General features: G+C 45.5%; 3 protein-coding genes across 8 annotated transcripts in view; 2 read left to right on the forward strand and 1 right to left on the reverse strand.

Annotated features, from left to right (window-relative positions):
• Positions 1–1,019: 1,019 nt before the first annotated feature.
• Positions 1,020–6,315, forward strand: LOC133114333 (fish-egg lectin-like). Its single transcript, XM_061223623.1, has 4 exons — positions 1,020–1,128; positions 1,923–2,165; positions 5,308–5,635; positions 5,922–6,315. The coding sequence occupies exons 1-4, from the start codon at positions 1,068–1,070 to the stop codon at positions 6,070–6,072; spliced, it is 783 nt and encodes a 260-aa protein (XP_061079607.1). The 5' UTR covers positions 1,020–1,067; the 3' UTR covers positions 6,073–6,315.
• A 186-nt stretch (positions 6,316–6,501) lies between these two features.
• On the forward strand, positions 6,502–14,226 carry LOC133114305 (uncharacterized). 5 transcript variants are annotated; one of them, XM_061223572.1, is made up of 6 exons: positions 6,565–6,598; positions 8,035–8,146; positions 9,175–9,358; positions 9,609–9,712; positions 10,252–12,648; positions 13,962–14,226. In XM_061223572.1, the coding sequence occupies exons 3-5, from the start codon at positions 9,175–9,177 to the stop codon at positions 12,631–12,633; spliced, it is 2,670 nt and encodes an 889-aa protein (XP_061079556.1). In that variant the 5' UTR covers positions 6,565–6,598; positions 8,035–8,146; the 3' UTR covers positions 12,634–12,648; positions 13,962–14,226. The 5 variants fall into 5 exon arrangements, with proteins under 5 accessions (XP_061079557.1, XP_061079556.1, XP_061079555.1 ...); XM_061223571.1 differs by lacking the exon at positions 6,565–6,598 and adding an exon at positions 6,829–7,101; XM_061223573.1 differs by lacking the exon at positions 8,035–8,146 and having other exon boundaries at positions 6,502–6,598.
• Positions 14,227–14,595: 369 nt separating this feature from the next.
• The window catches only part of LOC133114325 (synaptic vesicle membrane protein VAT-1 homolog), a 37,890-nt gene continuing 31,147 nt past the window's right edge, over positions 14,596–21,338 (reverse strand). Inside the window, exons 6-7 of one of the 2 annotated variants that reach the window (XR_009705545.1) lie at positions 18,617–20,902; positions 14,596–18,579 (exon numbers count right to left, since the gene is read on the reverse strand). Coding sequence is in view for 1 of the 2 variants with exons in the window: in XM_061223611.1 (XP_061079595.1) it covers positions 20,684–20,902 (219 nt within the window). In the remaining variant the exon portion in view is untranslated. Of the gene's footprint in view, positions 20,903–21,338 lie in introns of both variants that reach the window. The other variant, XM_061223611.1, reaches the window with a different exon arrangement.

Genomic DNA, 21,338 nt, shown 5'->3' on the forward strand with positions numbered 1-21,338 from the left:
TTGTTTAATGAAAGTGCAGAGAACACTTGTGGGTCTTTGCAAAGAAATGTTTTGAGTTAGTGATCACCAGCCAATTTGCCTGCGTCACTATAGAGGCGAAAGGTTAAGACAGCTCAGCTTTCATAGAGTGACAGAAAATATTAAGGCGGGTTAAGAGAGACAATGTGATGTTATATGACAAATGATTGGTTAGCTATAATGTATAAAGACTAGGATACTTCCTACTGTTACTTTGGAATTCTCTGGTCTCTGGAAGCTTCTTGCACGGAGCACACAGACTCCCCAGATTAATCTGTTTTATTTTAAACTAAAGATTTGTAATGAGCAACTATTGACTCTGAATATTTCTTCAACATCATCGCTGCCAATACAACTTCACCCACGTAAAAGGGACGAGGGGGAAAAGCGACAAAAAATATTTCCTCAACATCACAACAAAAAACCCTTTTATAATCAATGGCGTGCTGATGACATGTAAGACTGATAAGATTATGATGATGTAAATATTTTAATCTTCTTAGCTTCTTCTCAGCATCAAGTGCTGATCTTGTCTGAAAGTATGATATTTATAGAATGCCATACTTATAATTTATCTACACACCACTGTTTTTAGCTCAAGGCCTTATCCATATGCATTTAAAATCCATACCACATTTTTGGATTTGATGAATGTATTAATATTTATTAATAGCTTTCCTGAATATAGAAGCTCTGATTGGTAATTCCTCTCTAAATTGCTTTTGCAGCTTTGGCAATTCTTTATAATGAGGTATATACAGTGGGCTCCAGAATTATTGGGACCCCCGACTGGCAATGGACAAAAATTAGTTTTCAGTAATTCAGGACAGGTTTGGAGAGTTTTACGGAGGTATGCAAAACAGTGAGGATCCAGTGAAGTGCCACTGTCATGCGTTTGGTGGAGGGAGGAGGCTGTGGTCACGTGAAGAGAGTGTGGTCGTGTGATTGGTGGAGAGAGGAGAGTGTGGTCGTGTGATTGGTGTGGGGACGAGGGTGTGGTCCTAGAAGAGTGACTCTTCTACAGGTAGAGATTCAGAGTGCTTGGAGTCATGAGGCAGCTGTGGTTGACTTTAATGCTCTTAGTGGCCTGCGGCCACGGGGAGACAAAAGGTGAGCTGGAAGTGATTGTGGCAGCTGAGGCTGCTGGGATAGGTGAGCGGCTGGGTATAGAGCTTGGAAGACTGATGTTTGTCATGGGACTTTGGGATACTGCTGGACTGAGCACCTTATCAGGGTTGAACTGTCTGCCGCACTTATACTCATACAATAATGATAACATATGTTTTTGTATTTTATGCATGCTAATTTGTGCAAGAGTACAGTAACTGTCATCAGAATAAGATTTAGATACATATGCAAATTTCGGAAAAGCTGTAACTAAAGCTTCAGCCTACACCTTTTCAGTCAATATTTTTATTAATTATTTCTATGTGCATTAATTCTATAAAACTAGTTAATAAGGACCAAAATCTACTACTACTACTAGTACAACTACTACTACTACTACTACTACTAAATGTGACTGACTGTAGAATGATAGTTGGTGCCAAGTGGGGTGGTTGCAGTATGTCAGAAACGGTTCATCTCCCGCAATTTTCATACACAACAGTCTCCAGTGTTTACAGAGAATGGTGCTGAAAAACTCAAATAACCATGCCCTACAACAGCAGTATGCAGAAAAGCATCTCTGAACGCAGAACACATCAAACCTTGAAGTGGATGGACTACAGTCAATTGCGAAATTGCTCGGGAACCCCTGGATATAACCACTGACAACAACGGGCAGAAAATCAAACAATGTACAATTGGGGGGGGGGGGACAGAACAAACAAAAGAAGGCTTCTCACTTATTTGTATTTGTCGTTCTTACTTTCCCTGGTTTTCGCGCTCGCCCCCGTCCTCAGGTGGGCTGGGGATCAAGCTGAAGTGCTGGCGGTTGCCGGGGCGGATGCGCCAGCTGGACGCCGGACAGGGCAGGGTGTACGGGATAGGCCTGGACCAAGTGCCCAAGAGGCTGGTGAACAAGTGCTGGTCACCCCTGGATGGGCACATGAAGCACATCACTGTGGGACCCGCTGGGGTTTGGGCGACCGACCTGGAGGGCAACCTCTACACCCTGGAGGAGGACACTTGGAAGCAGATCCCAGGTATGCGTGCCCGTATGCAAACGCTTTGTGAAAATCATATATGCTGATTAGTACATTTTAATAAATGAATAATAATTTTAAAAAAATTAAAAGCCCCCTTCAGATGTGCTCATATGCAGAATTTGTACAAAGAAAACAAAATTAGTCTTATAGAAATTACATATACAGTTGCTGTTCCAAAGTATGTTTTTTTTTTTTTTTTTTTTTTTTTTTTTGCTATGCACTGAAGACAATTGAGTTTGAGGTCAAAAGATGACAGATCTGAATTTAAGCGTTTATTTCCTGGTATTTTTATCTAGATTTGTTAAACAACTTAGAACATACCACCTTTTGTATATCAGGTGAGCAAAAGTATTGGAACATATGACTGACAGGTGTTTCTTGTTGCCCAGATGTGTCCTGCTAGATTGGTTAAACAATAAATAGTTTGAATGTTTACTTTTGGTTTTAGCCCTGGGTTTTGCCTGTGAAGACAGCATTTGTGCTAGAAAAGATAAACCAACATCAAGACCAGAGAACTGTCTTTGGGAGAAAAGCCATTCTGAAGCTTAGAAAACAGGGGAAATTTATCAGAAATATCCACAGGGTAGGGGTGAAAGTATCTCAATCAACCGTTCGAAGAAGACTTAGAGAGCGGCAATATAGAGGCTATACCACAAGATGCAAACCACTCATCAGTAGTAAGAATCGCAAGGTGAGATTACAATTTGCAAAGAAGAGATGAGCAACAAAAGTCCTGGAACAAAGTTTACGTTTTATGGACTGATGAGACCAAGATTGACCTCTACCAAAGTGATGGAAAGGCCAAAGTGTGGAGAAAGATGGGATCTGCACTTGATCCAAAACATACAAACTCATCTGTGAAGCACGGTGGAGGAAGTATCATGACTTAGGCTTACATGGCTGCTTCTGGAGGGGCCTCACTAATCCTTATTCTCTATATTTTAAGATTATTATAATAAAACTCATGATGGTAGCAGCAGGATGAATTCAGAAGTCTACAAAAACATTATGTCTGCCAACTTATGGAGAAATGCATCCAAACTAATTGGGAGGAACTTCATCATGCAGCAAGGCAATGACCCAAAATACACTGCCAAAACAAGAAAATACTTCATTAGGGAGAAAAGGTGGAAGGTTTTAGACTGCCCAAGTCAATCACGAGACCTTAACCAATTGAGCATACATTTCACCTCCTGAAGAGGATATTGAAGGGAAAACCCCCCGAAACAACAACTGAAAGAGGCTGCAGTAACAGCCTGGAAAAGCTTCACAAAAGAAGAATGCAACAGTTTGGTGATGTCAATGGGTTGCAGGCTTGATGCAGTTATTGCAAGCAAGGGATATGCTACCAAATCCATCCATTATCTCCTGAACAGGGTCGCAGGGGGCTGGAGTCTATCCCAGCATACATTGGGCGAAATGCAGGAATACACCCTGGACAGGTCACCAGTCCATCGCAGGGCACACACACCATTCACTCACACACTCATACCCACGGGCAATTTAGACTCTCCAATCTGCCTAACCTGCATGTCTTTGGACTGTGGGAAGAAACCGGAGTACCCAGAGGAAACCCACGTGAACACAGGGAGAACATGCAAGGACCTCCTTGCTGTGAGGCGGCTGTGCTACCCACTACACCATCCGTGCCGCCTATATGCTACCAAATATTAAGTGATATGATACCAAAGGTGATATGTGCTATGACTAAATAATTCCTACCTGAATTTGTTTAACATATAATGCACTTCGCAATTGATTTTTTTTCTTGAGATTGTAAGAATGCATGTCTAATATGTCTATTTATAAAAGTGGCTATAATCTATATGTAAAATAAATATTTTTTGTAGGTTTAACTTTGTAAAACATATTATCTTGACAAACCATTTGAATATGGGTGTGACTGTGGGCATGCACACAATTCTACCAATTCTGAGTCAGTAACCTGCATTAATTTTTCCGGGCTCCAAAGATTTAAAGCAGGGGTGCCCAATCTCCTGCAGGAAAAAAGGTCTGGGTGCAGGTTCTTATTCTATCCCAACACTGAAATCTCCAATTCTACTTTTCAAGGACCATGATTAATTCATTAGTTGGGGTCATAGTGCTGGGGCAAAACAAAAACCTGCAACTATTCAGACAGGATTGGATTAGTCAAAGTATGTCAAATAAAGTATTTGACACAGGTCGCATACAGAGGTTAACAGGTTTGATATTGCATGCCTTCAAATGGAAAACCTCTGTTTGATAAACTGCTTCTAACATATTTTGCATAATTGACACGGATATTAACATACTGTAGTAAAATTACCCTTTGGAGGGGGATTCTACAAAATTGTAAAAAATAGCCTTGGTGCAATGGCTGATTGGTAAGAAAAGGATGACTCTCCCCATCCATATACAACAGTAAATCAGGACTGACATAAAAGGGAAACATTTCATTCAAATACAGATGGTGTTTTATTGCCATAATAAAACCGCATCACTAAAGCATAATAGGCAAATTCAGAAATGTTTTGTCTGTCTCCCTCTCCCACTCTCTCTCTCTCAATTTTTCTATTTGAATTTCATGGTGCTTTATTGGCATGACAGACATTACATTACATTATTGGCATTTGGCAGACGCTCTTATCCAGAGCGACGTACAGTTGATTAGACTAAGCAGGAGACAATCCTCCCCTGGTGCAATGCAGGGTTAAGGGCCTTGCTCAAGGGCCCAACGGCTGTGCAGATCTTATTATGGTTACACCGGGATTAGAACCACTGACCTTGCATGTCCCAGTCCCAATCATTTACCTTAACCACTACGCTACAGACACTGTGTTGCCAAAGCTAATGTTACAGAGAACAAACAACAGTAACATATACTGTTATACAACATAAACATAAATAAACATAAACAACACATATGCACATACTACCATATATACCATATGCCATATGATATACAATAAGAAATTATGAATTGACTGCAGATGTTGACAGTCATTGCGATGGGTGTTGATGGCAGGTTGTCACAAAAAAAGCAGCTAGTGGGGCCTCTTGCTTATCAGGGAGTGTGGTAAAATGAGTGTGGTCAAATTTGGAAGTGTTGCTTTTAGTCCTTGAAGTCTCTCCCGTTTTATTTCTCTCTCTCTCTCAGGGACACTGGAGCAGGTTGACGCAGGGGGAACCGGTTTTCTGGCAGGGGTGAAAGACTGCCATCTTGCCTTCTGCGCGGATATTGTGCCGGGCTCACCAAGCCTCGGCTGGACCCTCATACCCGGCAAGCTAAGGTACTACTCCTGCGGGCCTGACGCCTGCTGGGGGGTAGGCGAGGCCGGAGAGGTCTACGTCAGGACAGGTGTGCAGACGGGCGACTGTGCCGGGAAACTGGGGACTGTGGACTCGAAGGTCCGCATGTCCAAGGTGGAGGTCGGCTTTGACGGGTCGGTGTTTGCGCTGAGCTCCACGGGCGTGCCTTACGAAAGGTACGCAGCAACTTGCGCTCAGCTGGGCACAGCCCACGCAACAGCACACACTCATAAGCATGTCGCAATTTAAAAAAAAAAGCCAATATTGGAGTCGTAGCAACATGAAACGTGCTCTACAAAGGAGGAGGATACAGATTGTGAGTTCTGATTAACTGCAGAAAACTGCGGAGCAGAAACGCAAATAAATTGCACTGCTGGTGAACATACTGATTAACGGACGATGTCCTGAAGGAAGATGTCATTCAATTGCTAAGGTGTGTCCTTTCTGTGGTTGGATTTTCAGAGTTGGTATCAGCGACAGTAACCCACGGGGCACCGAATGGGTACGCCTGCGCGGCCTGGAGCCTATTCACAGCCTCACCTACGACAGATACACACTCTGGCTCATCAACAACGCAGGAGAAGTCCGCCGCTGCATTAAAGTCTCAAACTAGAAGTAGTTATCTTGCATCATTCACCACCAGAAATGCAACACAAGCTTTCTCTTCTGTGTGAACAGTCATTTCGAATGGGTGGAAATCCATACCCAAATACAGATATTAAAGACGATATTTAGTTAAACGTTATGCAAATTCACTATAAATTCACTAACTGCTGTGCAATTAGGCTACCTTAATTGCGTTAAAGCAGCACAACAGTGAAACATGATTATTACAATTTCTGCACAGCCTCCTGAATGATGAAACTTGATTGTTTTTAAAACCATATTAAATGGTTAAAAAATAATTTGGTGTCTTATCTTGTGTCTTAAAGGTGGTGGGTATGTGGGTAATCAAATATGCCTCCTGTCGGCATTGGCTCCACCTGTCCCCAGGGTAATGCAAACAAATGAACACAGCTTTCTTGTTCTGTGAGAACTAGACGGGGCACTTTCAGCTCAAGCCCTCCCACATTCAAAGGAGTACAATAGTGACTGCGGGGAAACAGGCAAATTGGCAATTTCCCACATTTTTATCTGAAGTAAGTTTGCTACATAATGCCTCATGCCAGCCTATATGCAGTGCACACATATCTATGCATACGTATGCATATTGGACACACACACACACACACACACACACACACACAAACCAACCTGCTGTGAACGTTGGAGTGTGTTGCACGGGGCTGAAACTAGATGGGTCACATCAGAACTGAGGCAAAGTTATAAACCAAAAAAATGTTTTTACAATCCTTAGGAACCTCGTAACTGAAGAACAATGAGGTTGGTGGCCAGGCCTGTAACAACAAAATGATAACTAAATCAGCGTGCTCTGGCTTTTTTGTACTTTAACCCCAGCCATTGCGTATCAAGATTTTACACTGATCCACGGTCAGTGCTTAGGCATTCGTCCACATACATGCACACTGAGACTGTTGGTGCGAGTTCAAACATACAATAGCCTAGGTATTGTGTTTCACTTTCTGTTTCTTGAAGATGTCGACATAAATGCGTTGTGTTCGTTCGGACGATTAAACAAAAGGTAAAATCTAGGTGCATATTAAGGATAGCCACGACGTAGGACAACTCTATGGAGATACACATCGCTATAAAATGACATTTCTCAAAGTAATCTCCACAACTGTTGTCATTTCAGATAATTATGTAGTCTACGTTACTGGACTTCCTTAAATTAGTATTTTCATCTGGTTTCTCTAACGCGCATCGTTTATATGGACCTAGCTATATGGACGGGAAAACCACCGATAGCCTACAAATTAATCGAGCAAATTAAGGGACCACATGTTAGCATGAACGCAACCTGATAAATATTTATGTCGGATGTAAACAGCAAGGGGCTTGTTTACCATCAACGATGATTAATGAAAGTAACTTTACAGACCGGCTAAGCTATTGTATTTTGCTCAGGCTCCTTAGCAATAATATTTTAACAAAAGCATGTAATCGCATATTAATTTAATAGATTACTCATCCATTTTGAGTCCTGTTCGTTGCGAAAATAATATGCAGTACTCATAACCGTAAATTGGCTTGAAAAAGCTAGCTTTTAACTTACTTTTTAACTTACTGTTCTTATTATTGGATCTCCTACCACTATTCTTTTTCCACATCAATTTTCTGTAGGCTACACTACCCATCCCTACTGAAAGCTAAGTTTTGAAACAGCCGGTACTAGCTGCTTGACCAGTAAGACCAGCTCCATACTCAACATGGTTTGACCAGCTCAAGATATGTTTTGAGAGTTGGTAGCTGGTGTTTCAAGCTAGCCATAGCTGGATTTTACACCAGGGATCCTACAGCTTTTCAGCCAGACACAACACATTTGGCCAATAGTTTCACCTAGTAGGCTATGGCATTGCTTGTGCTTTTTGTGTCAGTAGCCCACCTATTTTTTTCTGATATTTCCGCTTTTATATCGAAAAAACCCATGGATTAACATTGATGGAATGTTCAGAATCTGAACAACACATTTGCAGCTGACATCACAATCGGCCGCTGCAGCTTCCACAGATACATAACAGACCATCTCTCTAAAAAAGCTTCCAACGGACGAAATCTCTGTCAAGGTGAGTAACGCTAACATCAATGCGAGTCCAATGCAAACTAATATTACGCCCAGTTAGTTTTCTTTTAGTTACGATACTTGTGAGTGTACTTCAACATTTAACTGTGTTATGTTACTTCCTGCAAGATATTTCAAGTCAGTTGAATATATATAACAGACGTATTTCCGTCAATTTAACTGAAGCTAGCTAACGTTACCGAGCTAACATTGGCTAGCTAGCGTTTTACTCTATTTCTTTGTCCTTTTCAAGCGAACTTAAAGTTTATCCTCAAACATTGCTTTGCAGTTTTAGTAATAATTTTCTCCATCGCTGAACTGAATTTAATAAGAAAATGAGCAGTGAGGAAAAACGAAAAGGCGCAATTTTCAGTCATATAATACCGTATCCTCCCTTGACTTTGACCTGAAGGAGTGCACATCAACGGCCAATCCGTTTCAGGACTGTTTAATTAGCTCATATCTTCATCTGACATTTCTTTATGCAGCAGCTTCAGTCACAGACTGCAAATATATTCTAAAGATTTTACTGTGCTCAAGTACAGAAGTGAACCAGTGTAGTTTATAGAGCCATCAGAAAAGTAAATTAAGGTAATTGGTTGGAACAAAAAAAAAAAAAACTACGCACGCCAGACCTCCGGGACCCAAGTTGTCCATGACATGATCTGGCGACCAGTTTCACTCATTGTCAAATCTGTGCTCTGTGTAATGCAGTGTGAAATATGATTTATATCTTTCCATCAATTAAAACTATGCCTGAACGAGAATACCTCATGTGATGATTACTTTTTTCATTTCATCCTGTGGGCCTATGTCAGAGCTAGTCAAATCTGGCCCTGAAAATCCAAATCTGGACCTGTTCTTATTTCTTCCCGGGTAATTAACCGTTGGTTGATTGGCCTGACTGTGTTCTTACCTGAGCCCCCAGGTAAAGCGAGGATGGAAAACCAGCAGTTCTCAACCCTGGAGGACTGTGAATTGAGGAACGGGGGTCTACGGTACGTTAATGACAGTATGGTTTCTGTCCACCAGATGGAAGCAGAGGGCTGTACAGTCACGGTGAGCGGTTTACCCACAGACATCGAAGAAGACCGGCTGACAGACAAGCTCTGCATTCACTTCCTGAGGAGCAGGCATGGAGGAGGGGAGGTCACCTCAGTCAACATCATCAAGACGATGCCTAGCTGTGCCCTCATTACCTTTGAGGACAGTCAGGGTCAGTAGATGGAGTAGGGAGTCGCTCCCGAAGCCACACTACCCCCCCATCCCATTTGCATACACTGGCCACCGTCCATCTCTTTTGCACACCTTTGCACTTTGCAGGACACGGCCATGCGTTTCACTGCCTTGGCATTCTTGTGATTCATAATGAACTGGAACGATGATGCGTAATTTGCATTGACGAGACAGAATTGCTTACTCTTGCCTTTTTCTTGATTCATTCCATTTGGTGACCTCATGCACAGTGGCCCAGAGTGTGGTTCAATACGGAAAGCACATTTTATTGGTGGACGACAAGGAGTACGAACTCACTGTGAGTTTTCCAAGCAAAGAAGTCGACCAGGATAAGGTAACCGGAATTAAGTTTCACCTGTAAAACTGAAATGCCTGCCGGATTGCATCACATGCAATGATAGCACTTCAAGCAATACAGTGCAAAGAGCATTACAACAGATGAAAAGAGGTAAACAGGGCTAGCTAGCTGTATTTCCACAAATTTAAGTCAAAATACTAACATGAATGTTACCTATTTCTGTTACCATCCTTGGCTTTTCCAAGCCAACTTAAGTTCACCTCAAATTTTGGTTTCTAGAGCTGAATTCAATTAGAAAATTTGCAGGTAAGGAAAAACGAAAAGCCGCAAATTCTTTTAATACAATACAATAATACAGTATGGTTGCACTGTATTATTTTGCACCAAGTTCAGACCTGCTTTTGGTTTCTTGGGTCTAGGTATTGATTGTGGTGAAAATAAAAGGCGGCAGACACCGTGTCTCTCCAGGGGCAGGGCGTGGACGCACTGCTATATTTAGGGGGGGGCAGGGCGTGGGCGCACTGCTATATTTAGCCACACGCCTCTCTTGACATCTTTGTTTCTCTTCCCGTGAGGTGTTCATGTGCATGACGGTGACAGTGGACTATAACTGGCTGCCGATGGGGAAGGAGGCGCTGACCAGCGTGCAGCAGAGCTCTCCTGGGGTCCAGTGTGGCTTCGACCTTCCCGCGGGACTCTGCACGCTGAGCGGGCCTTTCTCTGTGGTCCAGGCCATAGTCGCCCAGCTGCTGGGCTTTTTAGAAAAACCTGAAACTTTAGAAAAACCTACAAGACAGGCCTCTGTCCCAGATCTGGGAGGCTTTGGTCGGGTTTCCCCTGAGGTTCCTCCTTGCCGGACACTAGAGGGCAGTAGCGGGACCAGCAGGAGAAGGGGGCCACGGGCGGAACCCCTGCTGCAGGATTACGATCAGTCCGTGGTTGTGGACATAGATACCTTCCGCTACCTTCAGAAGCGCTGTGGGGAGGAGTACGAGAGCGTGCTGAGGCGGCACGGGGTGGAGGCTCTCGACGTGACCGCGGCGGGCGTCACCACCCTGGTCCTGCAGGCCAGGCGGGGGCAGACGCCGGGGGAAGGGGGCCTGCAGGAGGCACGCCGCAACCTGAGGCGGCTGTGCCAGGAGACGGAGAGCCGGCTGTGCAGGGAGCGGCTCCTGAAGGACTGCGGCCCTCGGGAGGGCCTCCAGCAGGCCCTGGGGGTGCTGAAGGCCCAGCTGCCCCGGCTGCTGCTGGGAGAGGACCGCAAGCACATCTCCATCGTGGGCAGCAGCAGCGACGTCGCGGAAGCCAAGCGCTTCCTGCTGGACCTGCGCGCCGAAGAGGAAGAGAGGCTTCGCCCGAGGCTGGACCGGGCTGGGCCGGGTACCAGCACGGGGAAAACACTCACGACCTTCATGGGTGGCAGTCTGGAAGGAGCCAGGGAGTACAGCTCGGCTGCCAGATTAAGGGACACACAGGGCAGGGATCGTGGGCAGGATAGGCTAGGCACCAGGCTTGGAAACACACTGTCGACATCTAGCAGTGCATTCGGTGCCTTTCCGGAGTTTTCCTCTGCTCATAAACAACGGCTAGACATCAATTCCCTCCTAGGCAGTGGTCCAGTTTTCGGCAGTGGTCAAATATTTGGTAAAGAGAGGCAAGGGGTAGGTGTCGGTGGTCTAAATCTGGAAGACCAAAGAAAGTTTGGTTCAAAAGGGCAGGACATCCCATTGGAGCAGTCGGATCCTCTATCAGCTGCCTCTGCGGAGAGCAGGTCCTTCTTGTGCTCCACTCTGATAGACTCAGGCCTGCCCAATGAAAAGCTGCAGCTCGGGAGTTCCCTGAGCTCTCTGCAATACATGGACCTGTTTGGAGAGAGAAGGGTCCAGTCAGCCACTACCCCCTGTTCAGAATCTAACTTCAAAACCACATTGAGACGGTCTAGCAGTTTCTCTGGCTATACCAGGAACAAACGGGATCAGAAAGTGGGCGAGGCTAGTGGTTCGGGAGAGAAGCTAAGCAGGGGTAACCAAAGCACTCCAGGGGTCAGCAGAGAGGAACAGGAGGCGTACAGTGCGGAGGTGCAGGCTTCTACAGTCATGTGGGAATATATGAAGGAGGCCTATTCCGCTCGGCTGGAGGACATCATCTCGGGGTCGCAGATGAAGGAGGGCCAATCAGACGGTGGCGTTACGACTATAATCTTGAGAGGGGCGGAGCGGTCCAGTTTGGACGGCTGCCAGCGGGAGCTCAAGAACATGGTTGCCATGGTCGCCACGGACTTCGTCGTGCAGGAGCTGCCGCTGGCCCGGCTGGGCGTGGGCGACCCGCAGGACGACACCCTGGAGATCTGCTGCGACGAGGTGCGGAGAAGGTTCCGGAAGGTGAAGATCCAGAAAGGGCAGGAGAGTCTGGCCATCACCGGGCCCCGGCAGCTGTGCGCCCAGGTGGCCGGGGCTCTGGAGGAGGTGTTCCACGACGGAGCCGAGAGGAGGAAAAGGCAGCGAGGGAGGCCGCCGTGGGCCGGGGGAACTTCGGACACCTCCCTGACCGTCGACAAGGACAACCCGGACCAGAGTAGCAGCCTCGCTCCCCCGGACGGCTCGCGGGAGGAGCCGGCGACACAGAGAGAAGAGGAGATGGGGCCGGCCGCCGGCGAGCGCAGTCAAAACGCTCAGAGGGTATCAGGAGGCGGCGGACAACATGCCAGTCAATCGGCTGCCCAGAAAGAACCCATCATCATGGAGAAGCTCCGGAGGGGCTCGCCCAAGGATGGTAAGCACAGCAGAGCCAATGCAGCCGTGTTTACTCACCGAGCGTTAGCGTCCACGCGGAAAGCGGTGGTAATGGCCAGTACTGGGCTCCTGTCCCAGTCAGGACCGGGGAACCCTCCCAGGGAGAGCAGGGGACAGAGGGGCCAGAGTCGCCCGGGGTCGGGGACCTCACGAGACCAGGACTGACAGTGGGAAGTCTGGGTGAGTGGACTCAAGCCAACAAATACTCAGCAAGGTTCACTTTCTCTGCATGTCCTTTTCTGCTGGCCCCCCAGATCCGTTACTCAACTCAAAGGGTCTTACAAATAATATGGTATTCAGCTCTGCCTATAAACTCTGAATGGTCAGAATAGTTTATGGTTGTAATCTGGTGATTCACCCAAAAAAAGTCTTAATTTCTGTAAAATATATAAATATTGTGGCCTATATGAATAGTTGTGTGCAGTAGTATTTAACTAGCTGACATCAATTCAAAAGCATTGAAATGGAGCCACTTTGAGGGATTGATTTTACCACACCACTGGCTGACCTGAGATTACAGTGAGAGGGTGGGGTTATTACAGTAACAAAGGATGACCACAAGGGGTGCTGCAAGTCTACAGGGATCGGAAAGTAAAGGCCTGTCAAGATGCATCATTGATAACGGTTTTATAGCTATACCCAGACAGGAAGCAGTGCACAGGAAGTGAGTGCCGCACAGTCATTTTAGAAACACATTTACCATCCACCAATTCAGCGGTGTCTCATGTCCAGGAGAGCAGTTATCCTTTTCACATGCTGTGCCCTTACACAACAAGAATATTTATACATAGATTGAAAAATATATTGTAATACATGACAGTGTATTGTACATTGCAAATGTGTTAATGTTTTCCCTTAATATCACTGGTATTATGTATAGATAAATAGCTGAAAATATTATCAGGACTGCAGTTCATTGTTACAAAGAACTTATTGGGAAATAGATCACTCTATATGGAAAAAATACTATGTTCTGTGTGGGTAGGAACACTAGCCCAGTGGCTCTGAAGTGCTAAACACATGCTACATTTGAAACGTACTCCGCATTCACCAATTTGACAACACATGCGCTCTATTTAGAAATGCCCTGCAAATTCAGAAACGCTGCAAAAAGCACACACCAGGACGGAAATATTTCCAGAGGACATCTAATAGAGAACACCCGGGTGAGCTAACCGCATGGATGGATGGTATTGCCAGCCAACCAGTTCCGTTGAAAACCTGGTTACGGATAGGCACTTTGTTGCTCTGGATAAAAGCGGCTGCCAAATGCCTATAATGTAATGAGAAGTAATGTTCGGAGCCTAAGAATAACACCCCGATGTCAAATAATTCAGGTTTTAAAAGAGACCCTGGCAATGGGGCTGGAGTCGTTCTGGTATGATGGAATGAGTAAGAAGTACCGTGAACCATTTTGAGGATGTGTGGACAATATCTGCTGACGCTCACCTGCGGTATACCTAGTCTTACCAGTCCCCCCACTCTTACTGCAGAAACGGAAGCCCTGGACTCTGGGTAGGTCAGCCTCTCGACTGAAGGATCCCGGGAGCTGAAGGAAGCACCGGCCGAGAGCAGACGACAATCACAGATGTGTATTTCTCACAATAATGCTGTGGGCACTTGAGAACGTGTCTATTCGTGTACGTGGTGCAGATACGATTTCCAGGTACGAACATTGGCAAAGGAAATGAAGAATGTACAATTCCTTGGAACTGATCAGTAGCCGTCTTGTTTGGCTTTGAGAGCTTTATTGAAAACAGGTGGGGGGGGGGGGGGGGGATTTAGTGTGATGATGCAATAAGTTATGAACTGCTGAGCATTGCTGTGGCATTAAATTAAGTGAACAAACTTGACTATTTTTCTGCAGTCTTAAATTTACCCTCACCAGCTCGATACAAAGAAAAGACATAATGGTTCACACAACCATACACATTTTGCAGGCATAAACAATACTACTAACTTTCTGTGTTACATTTGCATTTACATGCACTTCTTCATTTTTGGTTATAGACTTCCTCTCCCAACTGGTTATCATGTACCCAGCTCAGAAGACAGAACGGACCTTACTGAACAGTTTCGGTGACAGTCACATTTGAATACCGAAATGAACGCGCACCAACCACAACATTTTTGTGTTAAGCTTTTTATTAATTGGAGAAACATGTAAGGCATATGGTAACATCACACAGGAAAGCATTACAAGTTCTAGTCCATGTGAACAGCACCGCAAACACGTGGTCAACCTGGATTCAAGCACGGAAGCAGCATTTCTTCAAAAGGGTTTAAGTACAAAGCAGACACTGCAATTGCAGAAAAATAAGCAAATGCGACAAAAAAAAAGGAACAAAATCTAATACTGGTAGAGCACACAGGTGTTTTCTAGACCGAACGAGTGATCCTGGCTGGAAACCTGCAGCAGCTAAGAGAATGGCTGCAGTAACCATCAATCACAGGCTGGTAATTACAGTAACACCACTTGAACCCCTCGCCGTAAGGCTTACATAACACTGTCATTCACATGACACAACAGCGGTCAAGACGGCATAACATGATGTCAGGTTATGTCAAATGACACAATTCATACCTTTATTGGAGAATCGGTCATAACATTTACCGAAAAAAGTACGAGTTATACAATTTGACAGGAAGTGACCTCATTTGTTATGCTATCTTGTGACAGCTGTTAAGTCATGTTGATGACAGCGTTATGTCGGCCTTATGACGAGGGGGGGGTCAAGTAAAGCGCTAACTCACGGTTTTCTCTGCAATGGCACTTTGAGTTTGAAGTAATTACGACTTCGGTTACTAGCACATCGACAAACGTGCTGTACTGCTGCTCGGAAAGGCAATAAGCCACGGAGTGATTTCATCTGTCTGCCAAACACGCTTACAGCGAGCCAGCCCGCACATCTTCATAACACTGACAACGTTGCCTGGCAGCATCGCTGCCCGGCGGATGGAAGTACCTGGTGGTCAGCCTATGTTTTGTCTGACGGGGGTTTGGCCTGTTTCACGCAGACTGTGTGACAGGTGCATCTCACGTTCCCCCATTCGGTTTGGCACCTACGCCTCCGCACACACTCTGCTTTGGCACAGCCGCGCAGCTGTGAGAGGCCAGAGACAACGCGGTGAACTAGAACAGGGAAACGGCGCACCCCCAGGGAATACAAAACATCACGACGTGGCTGTCATGTAGCGCCAATGTTATAATATTGACAGAACGTTCCAGTAGCTTTGTGAGAATATTTTATGTCCGAAGGGCTGCCGCTCACACAAAACCAGAATCTCCAGACAGAAGAGCTTGTTTCTAAGCACTTGGTTCAGATCTTGTTTTCTTGTTTTAGCCCACGGTTAAATTCGGATTGGACAAGCATACCTTTGAAGTGGTGGGGCCAGTAAATACCCGAACCCTAAAATACGAGTATTTTATGATCAGCCTAATTGTGAATTAAACGAAAGAAAATACCAAAAACATACTGCTTATAGCCAAATATGTAATGCGTTTCATTCAGTTCACTGGTTGCGTCAGTACAGCTGACGCAAGTTTTGAGGTACTAATCTCAGCCAAAAGATTTGCTTCATTTAATTTCCAAAGCCAGGTCTACTTTACTGCTGGTTGGAAGGATGTCGCAGTGCTGTTCCTGACCAGAATTTGACACTGGGTGTGTTCAGACCCAGCTTAGAGTCGTGACCTGGCCTTGGCTAGCAGGCTGCAGAAGGATAGAGAATAACAGGGCTGGAAAAGCCATTAGGCCTTAGGGGCCGGGGGGGAGGGTGGGGGAGATTGGCTCATCCGAAAGCCATCTTGTAAGAATCCAGTCACTTTCTAGCCCCACCCCAACTAAGGCCCCGGCCATTTGGTCTCAATTAAAGCAGGAAAAATCACGCTGGGAGAATTCAAATTACGTAAATAAAATTGAGGTTTCCTTTCTTATTTTTTTTTTTGCGAGTTGACAACCTGAAAGAATGTCTGGCGGCCAGAGGAGAAGCGGAATTTGGGCGTGGAGACGCGCGTCTGGCTGAGGAGCCAGCGTTCCCTCGTGACTGACCTCCGCAGCTGGAGCGAGCATCTGCTTCCTCCTCCTCACTGCCCGAACCCTCTCCAGAGCAACAGGATGAGGATGTGGAGATGCCGTATGGAAGCTTGGCATGCGATGCCGTGTTTAGCGGACTACGCTAAAGCTCTCGTGCATTTTACGCGCTCAGCCGCAAGGCAGCACGTCAGCGTGCTTGACCGGCCTACCCATAATGCACCGCGGCACGCTCAAGACATTCAGACCGGACCCATCGCAGGTTTGCGTTTGAGAAAAGTAAGATATTATTATGGGCCGAAAGTCTTTACCATTAGTCCACAGTGGATAATAGGTCGTCTAATTATCTACTTTGGAAAATCACTCTGACAGACTTGATTTAACACTGACCGTTTTAACACTGTGCATTACGCGAGTCACCTGGTCTACCCTTTGCGCTCATCTGGAAGCAGTGCAGGAAGATCCCACAGGGGCTGGAAAGTTTGAGGAGGTAATCTGGCATTCGTCACAAAAGAGGCACTGGGAATGCTTGACAGTTTGGCAAAGGGAGAATTACAGCGATGGAACTGGAGTTCAGCTGCAGCAAAAAAAAGTCAGCCAACACAAATATTTAAGAGAGAAACCATACAGAGTGCAAGAATTTTTATGTTTTTTTTGTTTTTGGTCACAGAAAGGGTATCCATGTGCTATGGAGGCAGCAACACAATTGGAGAAAAAGTAAAAAAAAAAAAAAAAGAAATGGCTTGTTGTCAAAGCGAAGTCAAGAAGGGCGCACACATGATTTGGCACACTTGGTCAAGGCCTTTGAGGAAGTACAACTGCGGTCACTCTGAAGGAATGCACTGCGGCAGGTCCCCATTAAGAGCATGTCACTTTGAATTTAAACCCTCGTGTACAAAGAGAAACAAAAGAAATTAAAAGTAACAATGTACATAAATCACAACATTCTTCACTTTAGCACTTGTTAATCACGCTGCACTACACCATCCACAGGAACACAGAAAACCCAGCAAAAAAGCAGGAAAAAGAACAGAACCAGATAAACAGTTACTCCCAAAACCAGATAAACACAGTTACTCCTTCTCCTAAACACAGAGGTGGTTGGTGAGCTGAAAATAGACGGGGCAGAATGAAAAAAACAGGCCTTCATTTTCCTTGAAAAACAAGTGTCCGAAGGATCTGAATAATCAATGGGCAGGTAAACAAACGGCTTCATTCTTCACATCATGTGAGGGGGATTAAATGACAAAATCAATGAAGAAAGGTCAGTTCTAATCGCGACATACACTTAACGGAAAAACATGGTTGGTTAACTTTAACCACTTGGTTAACTATCGGAGATAGTTTATAGGAGATCGTTTAAATGTCAGAATCCGCACATTGCTGAATTTTGGCATGAATATTATCAGTGTGAGTACGGAGAACAAAGAGTAGGCCTACACGTATTTTAAAAATATTGAATAATATACTTGAGTTCATCATTCCAATTTGTCACTTATGCTATGAGTTTCATTTCTCATAGCCCGGCCATGTACTATAATGTATTATGATGTCTCTTGCAGACTTTACATTATAAATGTAGCCAAACACAGGGAGGCAACACATCGAGTTCACAGTAAGTACACAGCAGTAAAGCCGGACTGAGTACCAAGTCACCACCTAAGCCCTATTTTGAACCAGTGAATTAACAATTGTCAATCAAGGGAAACGACTGAAAACGGTTTGAAAACCATAATCAATTTAAGGGGAAGTTTTCTGCCCTGTCAAATTTTCATCTCAGCAGGCACCGCTGAGCTACAGCCAGAACCAGGGGCTGGAGACGAGACCCTGCAGGGGTTTACGAGCTCTCGTTCATGTGCACACATCACCACCAGGGGGTGCTGCGAATATCCCGTGAGGGAAATTCAGCTCCTGGTGAACACCTTATGAATCACAGCTGGCTGTAAAGACGGCTGGAAAGGCCCGGGGCGTACTGCCGTTAAGAGCGCCAGTTAATCCTGGAAGTGCAACACGGCTGGTTGGGAGAGTGCAAAACACCCAAACGTAGCCAGCCCTATGGGCACAGTACCAGCGGGGCAGCCTTACCCAGCCCTCAGAACAGAGCCAGGTAAGGCAACCCTACCCAGACCTCAGAACAGAGCCAGCTAAGGCAGCCCTACCCAGACCTCAGAACAGAGAGCAGTCATTTTGAATATATAATGGGAGAAAATCCTGGAATGATTTGGAGGAAGAGTGGCTAAGGAGAAGAGTGTTTTAGATCTCAGGACACACACACATGCATACACACACACACACACACACACACACACACACACACACAACACACTCACAAAACATGAGTGAAGCAGCTCATGCTAAAACAACTGGCAACACACCTTTTCAGTCTCTTTACTAAAGAGCCACCACAGACCAGACGGACCCAGACCCACAGACAGACCTAACAGAACCAACATAAATATATGATGGTGTACAGATTAGATTGGACACCAAACACTGGCGACCACGGAGACGTTAGTAAAAATAATCATATTTCTGTATATCTTGACGGGGACTGCTCTGGGGAGAGGCGCAATACTTGGAACAGAGAGCGGGGGTTGTTGTGGTGGTGGTGGGGGAGGAGAGGTGAAGCTCTGAGTCAATACAATTAAACTTATTTGTGCAAAACCATGAAAGCTTCACATAGTAAGGTATTAATCCTGAACTGGCTGGACCTTTGCATGTAACGGGGAATGAGTCATACATGACGAACAGCCTCTGGCAGAGAGAGAGAGAGAGAGGGAGGGAGGGAGAGAGGGAGGGATGGAGGGAGAGAGAGAGGGAGGGAGGGAGGGAGAGAGAGAGAGTGTGTCGTACCTCGCTAACATCTCTGATGAGCTGGATGCCTGTTGCTATGCCGACCCGAGGAAGGGGGGGGGGGGTGGAGAGAGGGGAAAACGGAGAGAGACAGAGGAGGAAGGGTGGGGCTGAGACTCATCACTAGGGTAGGTTCGGTCTTTTTCTAGCTGGCTTTTTCCCTGGCTGCAGCACAACAAGCAAATGTCACCGAGGCGAGACAGGAGAATTATGGGAAACGGTCCAGGAAACAGAGCACCAGAGGAGGATCCCAATAGACCAGCAGGAATAAAATTTGAGATCAAACCGCATTTTTGCCTGCAAACTACAGCCGATGGCAACAACGAGCGATAACATCTCAGCCAGTATTCACTTTTTTAAAAAACAACAAATGGTTCGTTTTTAGAAATGTTTTCAGGCAATTCCAATCGTTCATTAAGCAAATTCTGCGTAAGAACTCACCTAAAAAAGTACAGGTCTTAACAATACTGAGATTAAAGGGATAATGTCATCCAATTACCAAAGAAATACCATAACACTACATTCAACATGACAACACCGCTTACTGGATGTGAATGTAACATAAATACTCATCATTTTAGGGTGAAACAGGCAAAAAGTTGTGATTGATTATAACTGAAATGAAATGGCTAAGTATCCACTCAGTTAACAGGCCAAAACATGCTTCAGCGAAAAATATCTACTCCTCAGAGGGGGGTAGCCAATAAGCTTATGTGCAAGCAACTATCTCTGGGCAGCCAACAGCCAATCACCTACAATGCTGACGCAGCCACGGCTACCGTGTGTGACGTCACAACCGCGAAGGTTCTGAAGACGGTCGGATAAGGTGAGGGTGTCAGAGGGTTCGGTCTGTCTGCGAGTCTGGGAGCATTGTGAGAAAGGAGGGGGAGGGGGTGCTATATTGGGGGTGGGCGGGAACATTTAAAGAAAAAAAAAAAAGGGAAGTGTGGCAGGTAGAACTCATCCGCAGTCTAAGCCAATGGGGAGAGTGTGGGGGGTTCCTGTTCCACATGGATCAGATTTAAGGGTTTAATCATGGAGAGGATTACTAAAATATCTGATCGCATGTCCAATTAAGGGGGCAAATGTATGAGAGCGTTTGAGGGATTAATTGCCCCCTGGTGTAGGAGGACCATTGTGGGGAGGGGGGTGGGGCAGCCCAGGGCAGTGATTCCCCAGCAGGACAGGAGAGGAGAGCAGAAAGATGATCTGTGGTGACTCAAACTGTGGTAAAAATTAAACAAGGGCCCAACCCTCAGTCCCTCACCCCATAAAAACAACAACCTGCACCTTCCCCATTCGCCAGGCAGGGGCACCCCCGAATCTACATTTCACTCCTTCTTGGGCTCCTCTTGTTTCTCCTCTTTCTTGGCCTCCTCTTTCTTTGGCTCCTCCTTTTTCTCCTCTTTCTTCTCCTCTTTATTCTCCTCGTTCTTCTCCTCTTTCTTCTCTTCCTCCTCCTTCTTGGGTTCCTCCTTCTTGGGCTCAGGCAGGAGGATGACCTTGCCGATGTTGTTCCGTTCCTGCATCCTCCTCATCGCATCACCCACCTGCCGCAGGGAGGGAGAGGGGGAGGGAGAGAGAATCCATTCAGTTCATTTCATTTCATTTGTATTGCGTTTGGAGAGACGCGGTCATGAACATGCTTTACAGAGGAAACAGAAAAGGGAAAATTGGGCAAAAACCAGGCCTGAAAATGAGCAACTAATAAGGTTAGAAATAAGAATTCTCACCAGTGGGGAGAAAAATAATCAAACGGAGAGTAAAAACTCCCCAATGGGAAGAAATAGAGGGGGAGCCCATCGCCCAGTGTGGATAGTAAGGATGGGCGGAATGGAAGCAGAAATGTAATGAGAAATATCTATCAGAGCAAAAGTTGGGCTAGCATGTAAAATAGACAAAACGGATACAAAACGGATAAAAGAATCTCAGCACAAAACAAACTCAGAACCTCTCAAAAGAACAGGAAAAAGTTGAAAAGAATGA

Source organism: Conger conger, chromosome 16 (assembly GCF_963514075.1).
Source record: "Conger conger chromosome 16, fConCon1.1, whole genome shotgun sequence".
In the NCBI taxonomy this organism is placed as follows: domain Eukaryota; kingdom Metazoa; phylum Chordata; class Actinopteri; order Anguilliformes; family Congridae; genus Conger; species Conger conger.